The following is a 13,653-nucleotide window of genomic DNA, read 5'->3' on the forward strand; positions in this document are numbered from 1 at the left end:
AGAAGATCCATAGTACAAATAATTTATTAGAGTATAATTTCATTGGTTAGGCCATTAATAAATGAGAAAGCAACAAACTAAAACGATCACACATTATCAATTTAGATTTCAAAATTGAGACTTATAATCCTTATGCTGTGGTAGTCGTCATGAAGACGTCATTGGATTGTAAAACCAACCAAATATTTCTAAGAATTTCACTAAATAGATGGATTATCTAATACACATAAAACATCAAAATTTCAGACTAAAAATTCGCAAATTCAATCAACACATATTATGTACGGAAAATTTAAAAAAAAATTGAAAAAGAGAAAAATAATGACCTAAGGGAGAAAGCTCGTGCCACCGCAGAGGTGTCCGACGCCGCGAAATTTCAGCCACCGTAGATGGAGGCGAATCGCGAACATTACTGTTAGAAATTTCAGATTTTAAAATAAAGAAGTTGAACATATGAATGTTATGAAAAGAAAAGGGATTTTTTCCTAACTATACCATATATGAAATCTTATTATCAAATATGTGCATAGTATGTATATTACCCGTCCAGTTCACAGTTTATCTACAATTTATATGCCATTCGTTATTTAGGCAGAATCTGCCATTTTTAGCGCGCGAAAAATCAGCCACAGAATCTGGGATTGATTTATTCGACATTAAATTCAAAATTTGAAACGGAAACGAGATCTCGAAGCTGCGTAATTTTGAAACGGGAAGGAGATTTATGTTCTTCATCTTCATCTTCATCTGTTCTTCCATATATTTTCCACCATTGATAGCCATTAAAAAGCTTGAAAGCTTTGAATTCAAATTTGGGTTTTCAAAAATCATTATTTGTTTGGATTGGGTGTTGTTGAAAATAATCGGGAATATGGTTTGGAGTTTATATCTCAATTTTGAGGGGTTTTGGTGAAGATTAGACTTGGTTTTGACTGAATTTCAGATTGAAACTCGAAGAAGAAGAAGATGACATATTTCCAGAAATTGTAGATAAATTGTAGATAAATTGTAGAATTGTAGATAAATTGTAGATTGGGAAGACTAAAACTTCTACAAATCTTCTACAATTATGTCGAAAATGCCAATAATGCTACAATTGAAATGGGAATTAGGATATTAAAATTCAATGTATCCAGTTTGTAGATATCTTGTAGATAAATTGTAGATTATTTGTATTCTGATTGTAGATGCATTATTTTCTGTTTTCACAAATCCAAAACGACTAAAGCTTCTACAAATCTTCTGCAAAAAACAGTCCACAATTTATTTATAATTTTTCTAATTTTTCTACAATTTATATACAATTTATCTACAAAAGAAGGTATGTTTTGTTTATGAAAATTAACTATAGATCTAAGTGCAGTTCTTGGAAGTAGAAGACAAAACTATAGAATGCACAGACCTGTGATGAAGTCATTCTCATTCAAAGGTGTAACTTACCATCATTATAAAAAATAAAATACACAAAAACTTCGAATACCAATATTTGAATCTCAGCGAAAGCAAGCAAAATTAGGTAATTTGTTTCATTTGCTGTGATTTGCATTAGCCGGACACGACAAATAGGAAGAAGAAGCAAAGAAAGAAATTCATAATTTTTTTAAGTTACGGCTGAAGGGTCAGAAAATAATTGCACCCTTAATTATAGCGCCTAATATAAGTGCACCCTTAATTACATCCCTAATTTGAATTATGGTATATAAATGGTAATTTGGTATATTAAAATGTAATTAACACAAACCTTAAACATTGGGGGTAATAAAGTTTCATATATGGTATAGGAAAGGTAAAAATCCCAAAAGAAAATGAAAATGTAAAAGGGTAAGGACAAACGGGCTACTTTTGGTGGGTCGGGTTTGGGCGGCAACAACCCGTACAAATGGTAAAATTTGAAAAACTAGCCTAAATAGTCGCTTATCCAACCGTTTAAACTAAAAAATAGTTGGCAGATATATAATATTTATATCATCTAAGTATAATAATCATTATGTAATTTATGTAAAATAAACAGTCAATCCGGCCAGTTATTATGTAAAGAAATTTATTTTTTTCTTTCTGTCGAAACTCCAAACAGTGGAATATATTGTAGGAAAGAAGGTGGTATGCAATTAGATATTGGAATTTAAAACTCATTAAAGGGCATCTATGGTGTAAATCAAAGGCCAATACCAATAATTAGGATGGAGGCATTGATGAAGTGCGTATTTTTGAGTTTTTAATAAGATATTATAGAATTGATATAAACACCTTAATGATAAATAAATACTGTGCATAATTTCCTTAACAAATTAACATGTCTTTAATATTTAATATTTTCTTAATTTTTTTAAGTAAGAATATTATTTTTTTGTCATAAATTTTGCTGCAACAAATATAACTAGGCAAATATTTATCAAAAGATAATTTTGACAGTTTTCTGTAATAAAGATTTACATGAAATATTTTTCCTCTTAAAAAGCTTAGGAAAATAAAATGGATATAAAGTACACATCAAATTGCTCAAGGTCCCCCACCTTCTCCTGCCTTCCCCCACTTAGTGGGGATTCTCTTTCTAAAAATTATTCTTTTATATTTTAATTATTTTTTAAAAAGCTTAAAAAAAAATAAAAATGATAAACAAGTAAAAGAAAAAAAGAAAAGATACAAAAGGATAAACAAAAAGACGAAAGGAGAAGAAAAAGAACAAGACCATGAGCAATTATATTGTATATTTCTCGAACCGGGTCAAACCGGCCTGATATCACAATCTATGAGAAATATCATATCTTTAATTTTCTATCATCATCCTTTTGGTGTATTAGCTCAATCCAATGCAATTTTTGTTTCATTGTGCATTGATTTTTTTAAAATATATATTTCCTTTCTTTTGATTTCTTTTGAGGAGATTGGTTAAGGAATCATTAGATTATAATTAGTATATTTTAAGGTGACAATGATATTGTGGTCCAGGTTGATAAATCCTCATCTCCTTTGTCATGTATTTAGAAAAGAAAGCAACAATTTAATTTGATTGTGCTTCATCAAATACTCAAAAATCAAATTTGACAAATTAATTACATAATTATATCTCAAACAAATTTACGCTGAGTTAATATATGGCAAACTTAATAAACCAAAAAGACATGATTGAATACTTTGCATGCCAGCGTAAATTGTTGAAGTGATTAGCCATTGTTGCAATTAGTAAAATTATATCTAGCTAGTTAAATTGCTCAACTGTTTAAAATATATAATTTTTTAAGATTAAAAAAGATCAGAGGGAAATTTATTGTTTAGTTTTTCACCATTATCAAGAACCGGATTATCCAGAGGACTTAGAAATTCCATGAGTTTAATGTTGAATTGTGTTATTATATATTTAAAACCTTAAATTATTAAAGAGAACATACTTTTATTTATTTACTTATGTCTCAACACACATATTGCTTGATTCTTTTTTATGTGCTATGATCATGCCCAACTATGCCTTATAAAAAGGACTAAGCGGTCGCTGCAAATATAATCCGGTTTACAAGTCCGGAGTCGAATCCCACAGAGAACTAAGGTTTAGCTATAGCTGTTCACTATCACCAAGAAGACAAGCTTGAACAATTCCTAACTTATAGATATTAAGATTCTTGTGTTTAACTACTTAACTAACAAATTAAAATAGTAAATTAACAACTAACGACACTGAGGGTTAGAGAAAAGATTAAGGAGGTCTAGAGTTATGATTTCCCCTATTGTCGGAATCCTTCCCGCTATGTCTTCTATAATTTCGCCTAAGTATTCTCTACCGATCATGAGCACTCTTATTACCGTAAATCTCTCCCGAATAATTACGACAATTTACTAGACGCGCTCTCCCGAGCTACGCTAGCTGGCTTTTAATACAGCTCACTTCAGATCGCACCCAAGGCTTCGTTATCCCTAATCCCACCTTTAAACCCTCGGTTATTGATCCCACATATACTTTGGGAGTGGTGTTGTTCAACAATTACCTAAATATGCACTCTCTCCCGAGTTATGCATACTAAATAGGCACAGCTAATTGAGAGCTCTTCAATCAACCAGAATATAAACGTAGTTGAACAAATAGAGAAAAGCTATGGCTCAATTATATAAAAACATAACAAGAATTTATCCTACAAAAGGTTCTATCAAAACTCTAGATAACAAATTAGCTATTCATAATAGTATGTAAAACTACAATACTAAAAGTCATAACCAACAATTAAAAATAGGAAGAGGAAGGAAAAACTCGTAGAAGAATTCTCCGCCTTGCTCCCAATGTGTTCTTGCCTCCTTAGGTCGAATCTATGTCCAAAATATGTCCCCTTCTTGTTCTTGGCCGGCCTCCTTTGTTTAATATAGGGTTTAGGACTTAAAATCCCATGTTTTGCACTTTAGTCCCTGAAATTTTCGCTTCCTGCCGCGGTCGCGGTGGAACCGCGGCCAAACATGCCCTCTGATTCTTCAGTTGTCCGCGAGTACACTCTGCCGCGGTTCTGCCGCGGTCGTGAAAAAACCGCGGTTTTTCATCCTGTTCCGTTTGGAATTTGGAAAAACATAAAACATGAAAGTTGTAGCCCTTTGAGTTAGCTTTCCAACCATATATTGTGGAGCCCAAATGGAGTTCTGAGCAAAAAGTTATGTCTATTTTACTAGACAGTGCGCAATATGCCTCCTCAAGTCTTCGTTCGTACTTAATTATCAAATTTGACCCCCGAACACGATCCCGGCTTAATTCCTAAGCTTTTACTCAGACTTCAAAGCTTCAAATCACTTAAATTCATTCCATAACATCTATGTAGCTCGGAATCACACCTACAAGGCATAAAACACACAATTAGTGCAAAACACTAGCGATTAAAGCGCAAACTCAATTAAAGTGCAGTAAATTCGAGTGTAATAAGCGACTATAATATGCAATTATAGCCTATCATCATGCTAACAAAGACCTAAGTATACGACTTTTTTCTATAACAGTTGATGGTGAAAATTAAACCTGAAATCACGTCTACTCTAATACCTTATTGAATTAATTCACGCATATAAAGGATAATCAGAAAGAGCTAATAATTAGTCCTCAATTTATAGAAATTTTCTTCTATCTTTCAAAAAAAAAAAAAAAAATCTTCTTGCAATAACTTTGCGTATATCATACACAGAGTTATTAGTTAACTATATATGGTTAAGTGATATGTATATTCACTTTAATTATAAATTGTTCAGATTAAATTGATGAGTTAATCAGGTGCATATAAATATTTACACTTAGGGTGTGTTTGGTATAACGGAAAATATTTACCATGGAAAATATTTTCCAAGAAAATGTTTTCTTTGGAAAACAAGTAGTAATCTTATTCATTTTTCGGTGTTTGGTACGCAAAGGAAAATAAATTCTCAAGAGTATCCATAAATAATTTAGATACAATAAACATGAAGCCATAAACTTTCGAACCAACAACCTTCCGAACCGATAAATTTTATAAACTTCCGAACCCGAAAACTTTATAATTTCTAAACCCGTAAACTTCCAAACACATAAACCTCCTAACTCATAACTTTGGAACTTGTAAAATTTCGAACCAGTAAACCGAAAGATGAAAAACTAAAATTGAAAATTTATAAAAAAAATATTTTTTTTTTCCGGGGGGGGGGGGGGGGTTGAAAAAATAAAAAACAGAAACTTGAAATTACAAAAACAAAAGTTTAAAAAAAATAAAAAAATTATGTGTGTGTGTGTGGGGGGGGGGGGTGATGCAGTAAAACGAAAACAACAGAAATTTAAAATTGTACAAAAAAAAAAAAGAAATTGTTAGTGTGGGGTGGGGGTGGCGGTAGGGGTGTTCAAAACAAAACCGAAACCGAAAACCAAATTGAAACCGAAGCTTAATGGCTTATTGGTATCGGGTTAACGGCTTAACGGACGGGAAACGGATTGAATTTTTTTCATTAACGGCTATCAGTTTGGGGGCGGATTATTCAATTTTCTTAACGGATAATCCGTTAACCCGTTAAGAATATATATATATATATATATATATATATATATAATCCTTCCACTTCAGTCTTCCACTCTTCCAGTATTCTATCTCTAAGTTGTAATGCCTAATTCCTAAATAATCAGAATTATGAAAAATATGTAACATAATCCTTGTTAATTACTTTACAAAAGGCAAAAAGTTCATATATAACGCAATTAGTAAATTTGTATTTTACAAAGTAGTTACCAGATGAAGCACTGGTGCCTCCAGTAAGTGGACACCCCCTACTCTACCGAAGAGTTCATTACGTAAAGTTCAATGTCAAATTTATGGTAAATGACAAAGCGAAAACCGACATGGAAAGTCATATAGGTACAATATTCATATCAATAATTGCTTAATTTGTAAATTTATATGCATCTAAAAGAAGCAACACTAAGTTGAGACACAGTGGTATAAAACAAAAATTCAACATATGAAGTGCATGGAAAGGCTCTGCTTAAGTGCTATAACAGCAGAATATATTCTTAAAAGTCATATATAAAATTTCTTCGTATGTAGATTGAATTAGGCCGATAAACCGCCCGATAAGAGCTAAACCGATACCAATCCGTCCGATATCTTATCGTGTGGCTAGCGGATTAATACATTCAAAAGCCGATAACCAATAAGCCAAACCGTTAAGAGTAAATAACCGCCCAATCCGCTCAATAAGCAGCCCTAGTGGGCGGTGGGTTGTGCAGAAATTTGAAATTACATAAAAAAAAAGTAAAAAAAAAAATATTTGCGGGGGGTGGGTTGAGGTAGCAGGTTGGCTGGTGACGGAAAAAAGAAAAAAACTACAATTTGAAAAAAAAAATATAGCCTTTTTGGAGAGGGGTTGGGGTGGGGTTGGGTGGCGCTTAACTCTTTCTTATTATTAGAAATAATTATTGTCTTAGTTTCATAACATGTTTCAACTAGGGTGTGGGGTGGGTTGGTGAGGACGGGGAATATGGTGGAGAAGGTTGAGAAGTAGTTTTGGAAAATATTTTCCCTTCTCTTGACAAGGAAAATATTTCCTCCAATTGGGAAAATATTTTCAAAACATTTAAGCCAACCAAACATGAAAAAATTAGAAAACATTTTCCGGAAAATATTTTCCCTGATACCACACACACCCTTAGTGTCTGCTTGATTAGTGACTACTAGAATTAAAAAAAAAAAAAAAACGATGGTAGTGTTTTGTAAAAATCGAGGTGAAAAACAAGTCCATAATTAAAAAAGTAGATATTGAACTAAAGAATTAAGATGCCATGTTTGTCTTCATTACAATGGACAAACTTCATAGTTAATTAATTACTGGGATTGCAAATGTAGTTTAATTGCCTTTATAAATACTCTCATTGGCTAAACACAGAATTGCAAATCACTCAAATAGATTCCTCAATTTTTGCCCTTTAGGATCTCACAAAATACACCAAATTTAATTACTATTTGAGAAAAACTCTCCATATCAGATTTAGAATTAATTCTACTTTCTTCACCTTTGTATAATCAAACAATCTTTTCTGGAAGTTCAAATTCATTCTGGAATTAACAGATAATCAGCTTTTGGAGGAAAGCTCAAGAAGAGGTATTAAAGCTTATTAATTAATTGAATTATAGCATAGTAGGAATTAAAAGTCTTTGATGTTCTTAATTTTCTCTATGAATTTTTATTTGTTGTTTCTGGTAAATTACAAGATTGCATCTTCTATTCATCTAGAGTAGAAAAGGTCAAATCAAAATCACAGCTTCACGAAGTTGGTGAAGGGGAGGAGCAACGGTAAAGTTGTTTCCCTATATTTGACCTATAGGTTATGGGTTCGAGCTGTGGCGAAGTCAGGAATTTTCTGAAGGGTATTCAAACTTGAAATAAGTAAAAAAAATCCGACAAATGGTGTTCGATATATGTTATGTACCTCTAAAACCTAATACTTTACTTATATACGCAATGTAATTTTCCGACAAAGGATGGTCAATTGACCACCCTAACTTAAGTGTGGCTTCGCTCCTGGGTTCGAGTTATGGAAGCAGCCACTAATGCTTGTGTTAGGGTAGGTTGTCTACATCATACCTCTTAGGTGCAGCCCTTCTCTGGATCTGCATGAATGCGGGATACTTTGTGCACCGAACTGTCCTTTATCTCCACGAAGTTTGGTAATAGTAGTACATGAAATTGGCTTATATCATTCCATTTGAATTCAAGAAATTATTGTACTCATTTCACTTAAATTCAGGCAACTTTTTTTAGAAGAACTTTAATGATTCAACCATGCTATAGTTTCAATATTTTTTAGTTTTTCATTTGGTGTTTTGGTACACGTATCAGGCGACTAATTCGGATTTGCATAGCGTAAGCCTTATTGAATCTACTACCAAGATTTTTCTGTTCTTAAAGCTCAAAACCGAAACCTTTAATTAGGGATGGAGGGACCTTATACATCACATTATATTACTTGGTAGTTATGTTGCATGTTGACATTTTCCTATATTTTTGTCCTGCCACCTATTTTCCTCATCACATGATATACTTGTCGTCTAAAAGGCAAAAAAATATCATAGTTCTAAGTTTTTGGACTATGTATAGCTAGGTCATGGCAAATAATTCAAGAAAATTTTAAGCTTGATAAACAATTCCTATAAGTACATATGATTTAAGTCATACATAATAATAGTGTAAATATTTCTTGATTTCTTAAAAATTTCTTAGTGTAAACCAATTATTCTTATATGCAAGTCTTACACTCGTTTTCCTTTGCTTTCAAAGAAACTGACCTTAGGTTTTGTTGTTTGTCATCAAGTGGCAGTGTCCATTTTGCTTTCTCAATCAATTTATTCATTTAAATTTCACCAACTTGATTCTCATAATCTTTAATTAACCACCTGTTGAGGAACTAGATCTTGTGGATTCTTGCTTCCATTTACGGGTCAAAGTTGGAAACTTTTGTCCAAATAATTTTTTCCACGTTAAATAGTGGCTATTTTCCTATTACATTTTAAATAACGGCTAAATTCTAATAGTCGGCCCAAAAAGTTGTCATTCTAACTAATTTGTGTAGCCGCTTTTAAAATAATAGCCGAGAAATGTATACTTTTGTATGTATATACATTCTGTATGTTATATACAAATTTTATACATTTTTTTGACTACTGAATATATATAATTTTTAGCACGGACTAAAATTGAAAAAAGCCCTAATGTTTTTCTCCCTTCATCCCACAAGCCCAAAAGACAATTTCCCAACCCAAACCAAAAAAAAAAAAAAAGAAATAAAGGAAAAGAAAAGACTTTTCTTGCGGTACTATTTTATGTGACACTCTTTAAACAAAAAAAAGAAATATTTTTCATATTAAAAAATTTTAACTATAAATATCATATTTTATCCTTCATGTTATAATTTTATAGCCATAAAATTTTATTACTTGTTTAAGATCACAAGATCCAAACTATTTCTTCTTTTCTTTAATTTTGTGCTCAATCAAACAAGAGGGGGGTATTTTTTTCTTTGATTGATCACAACCAGGGGCGTATGTAGCCCTACAACACTGGGTTCAATTGAATTCATAACTTTCGACGCAGAGTACAAATTTATATGCAAAAAATCACCAAAATCGTAATAAATTATAAATATGAACCATAACTTTAAGGATATAATGAGTTCAGTAGTACGAACCCATAGAGTTTAAATCCTCAATCTGTCTCTGTTCACAACCCTGATTTTATTTCTGAATCTGTCTCTGTTCACAACCCTGATTTTATTTCCTTTGATATGCAGGTTGTTGAAGAAAAGTTTCTTGTGCTAAACAACAAATTTTATTCTGAAAACAAACAAAAGCAATGGAGTATGAAATTTTAGGGTTGGTCCTACTCTTACTTCTATGGGTTGCATGGGCAATGGTAACTGAGCGAAGACAACGGCGGTTGGAAGAATTAGGGCAGTTGCCACCAGGACCAAGGTGGTGGCAACTAGTGACAAACATTTTTCAATCAGGTTTTGCACCTCATGTCTCATTTGCAAAATTGGCCACCAAATATGGTCCTATAATGACACTTTGGTTAGGTTCTATGAGCACAGTGGTAATTTCTTCCAATGATGTTGCACGTGAAATGTTCAAGAACCATGATATGGTGCTTGCAGGTAGGAATTCATTTTTTAGGCGGAAAATATGAATAAACACCTGAACGCATGATAAAGTATATATTCTTAAATTTGCCAGCATATTTTATTTAAATACTCGAACTAAGCTCTGTTATAATAAAACACCTGAACGCATGATAAAGTATTCTTATTAGATAGTTAGTTTTTTTTTTTTAGGAGATTTTGGAAATTGGCTCTTCATTTTTTTTTTTTTAAAATGGAGCAGAGGTCTTTTGTTTAACGGAGCGGATTTTGTTTTTATTACTTGGGTTCTTTTTCAGGTTATTGTTCTTGTTTGTTATAACAAAGGTTTATATATGATATGTATAATTAAAGGAGGTGACCTATTTTCATTGGTTGACTTATTCATATAATGGGCGCTTGAAGACACGCGCAGAAGCTTTTCAAAGGTTTGATCCGTGGAAGTATATATTCAATAAAAATACTTTATCATGTATTCAAGTGTTTAATTGAATAGACTTTAGTTTAAATGTCTAAATAAAATATACTGACGAATTTAAGAGATTATCCATTTGTCCATGCTAAAATATACATCTCAATTTCATTTTTGCCCATGCTAAAATTTGAACCCTGATCTCTGATAATCTCCACCCGCCTCATTTAACCGATGCACCACACTCTTGGGTAATGCAGGTAGGAAAATATATGAAGCCATGAAAGGAGATTTTGGCAACGAGGGTTCACTCATCACTAATCAATACGGACCACATTGGCGCATGTTAAGAAGATTAAGCACGAAGGAATTCTTCGTCACGAGTCGTCTCGACGCCATGAGAGGTACACGTACGAAATGCATTGATCAAATGGTGAAATTCATAGGAGATGCAGGCAACTCTGGTACAACTTCCATTGACGTGGGGAGGTTTTTCTTTTTAATGGCATTTAACCTAATTGGAAACCTCATGTTTTCAAAGGATTTATTGGATCCAAAATCAAATAGAGGTGCAAAGTTCTTTTACCATGCAGGGAAAGTTATGGAATTTGCAGGAAAACCTAATATGGCTGATTTTTTCCCTATTTTGAGATCCATTGACCCACAAGGTATTAGGAGAAAGACACAATTTCATGTGAAAATGGCATTTGATATAGCTGGTGGATTTCTTAGAGAAAGAATGGAAGATATGAAAAATGATGAAGAAATGAAGAAGGATTATTTAGATGTTCTTCTTCAATATCGTGGTGATGGTGTTGAGGGCCCTTCTAAGTTTTCTTCTCGAACAATCAATGTCATTCTTTTCGTAAGTGCTGTCTCTCTCTATATATATGCTTATACATTTGTTGAAATTTAAAGTATATATACGGATAATGTAAAGATTTTTACACTATCAACCAGGGGTGGATACACCTTACGACAAGCAGTGTCACGTGACATCGCTTCGTCGAAATTTTCATTAAATATGTATATATAGATAGTATACAAAAGGTACAAATATAGAAAATGACACCTTGTTATTATAGTGATTTATTCATTAATTCATTTCTTTAAATATTGACACCGCTTACCAAAAATCATGCGTACGATACTAATATCATCGTATTTAATCTGTTATAGCAAATGAGAAGTCTTATTTTCAAGTTACCATTCCCACTTATTATGAACGTCTACCTCTGGTTATCTTTTAGATGACTTGATAGTGTAAAAATGTTTACCGTATCAAAGTATTTAGGTTAACTCATATTTTTTATGAAGTTGTTTTCTTTTATTTCCTAGACTAATAAGAGTAATCTAACCGGTCATATGGTAGTTAGGTCGTTACAAAATGGTGTTTTTTTCCCAATGATCAATTATTAAAATATAGTTGACAAGATACCGCAATGGGTAGCTAAATGAGTCAAATGATAATTATTACTTACTCAACGATATCAAATTTGAAATATTCCTTGATCTTTATATTGTTGGTGTCCAACCACCAAATCGTACGGCCAATTAATATTGTTCATTAAACTATTCGTCCTGTGGTGATTCTATTAAAGTTGGATTGAAAACAAACCGTTCCAATCAACCAGTTGACTATATAGGAATGAAATTCACAGACAGAATAAATTTGAATGTAACACTTAGACCAAGTAATTCTGCGAATAATTCTTGGTTCATGACAAAAAAGAAAAGAAAAAGGATGATGTAATCTGAACTTTGTACAAAAAAAATGTAATACATTATCGGTGTACAGAAATTAAAGTAAAATAAAAATGCTGCTTAATCTAGTTGACTTACTGGCTTATTCATCTGGCTTATTTAATTTATCAGGAGATGTTCACAAATAAATTTAATATTTTATACTTTCTTTACTGGCGTTCAATAAAAAGTTTCAATTTCTCTTAATTGGTGGGATTGATTTTCTTATAAATATCACACGTGCTTCATGTTGAAAACTTAACTGAATAAATAAAAGTATGCTCTCTCTAATAACTCTTACTGGTCCATCGTTATCAGGAGATGTTCACAGCAGGGACAGATACAACAACAAGCACGCTAGAATGGGCGATGGCGGAGCTCCTCCACAACCCTAACACCCTCCAAAAAGTCCAAGTTGAGTTAAGAAGAATCATCAATCCCACAAAGAAGCTAGAAGAAGAAGACTTGGACAAACTCCCATACTTAAATGCAGTGATCAAAGAAACCCTAAGATTACATCCTCCACTTCCATTCTTAGTTCCACACATGGCAATGGACTCTTGTACCATGTTAGGGTATTACATACCAAAAGAAACTCAAGTTCTTGTTAATGTTTGGGCAATTGGTAGGGATCCAAAGACTTGGAAAGACCCTTTAAAATTCAAGCCAGAGAGATTCTTGGAACCTAATATGGTTGATTATAAGGGTCAGCATTTTGAGTTTATTCCGTTTGGTTCTGGTAGAAGGATGTGCCCTGCAATCCCACTCGCGTCTCGTGTGTTGCCATTGGCTTTAGGGTCAGTTTTGCACAAGTTTGATTGGGTTTTGGCTGATGGAATGAAGCCTGAAGATTTGGACATGAATGAAAGAATGGGAATTACTTTAAAGAAAGCTATTCCATTGAAGGCTATACCTATTGCATACAAAGGGTAACAAGGATTATATTCACTAGAAAGAAAACACTTCAATGTGTAGATAAGGCTAATGCTAAGATACTATATTATGATGAGAAAAAAACCAGTGCAAAAAGAAACCCCCCCACCCCAAAAAAACCAAAAAAAAAAAAAAGAATAAAGAGAAGTTGCAGTATAAATTGTAAATTTGTAATGTGTCTCTTTGAGCACGATGCAATGCAGTGTTTTTGGCTTAATTTTGGGATGTCATTATATACATTTCTATGCATATACTAGATACATATTGGATACTCATGCTGTCATCCAAAAGAGAGTTATGTATAAGGCAGTTCGGTGCACAATGCATTTTGCGTTCATGTAGGGTTCAGGGAACGGCTGCATCCCAAGGGGTGTGATGTAGACAACCTACCCTAACACAATCATTAGAGGTTGCTTCCACGGCTCAAACTCGTGACCTATAGGTCATACGG

At 32.8% G+C, this 13,653-nt stretch overlaps 1 protein-coding gene across 1 annotated transcript; it reads left to right on the top strand.

The window, feature by feature from the left end:
- Positions 7,379-13,407, top strand: LOC109228985 (cytochrome P450 76A1-like). Its single transcript, XM_019394270.1, has 4 exons — positions 7,379-7,584; positions 9,770-10,132; positions 10,787-11,391; positions 12,588-13,407. Exons 2-4 carry the CDS (start codon positions 9,832-9,834, stop codon positions 13,200-13,202), a joined length of 1,521 nt encoding a protein of 506 aa, XP_019249815.1. The 5' UTR covers positions 7,379-7,584; positions 9,770-9,831; the 3' UTR covers positions 13,203-13,407.

This window comes from Nicotiana attenuata, chromosome 7, assembly GCF_001879085.1.
Source record: "Nicotiana attenuata strain UT chromosome 7, NIATTr2, whole genome shotgun sequence".
In the NCBI taxonomy this organism is placed as follows: Eukaryota; Viridiplantae; Streptophyta; class Magnoliopsida; order Solanales; family Solanaceae; genus Nicotiana; species Nicotiana attenuata.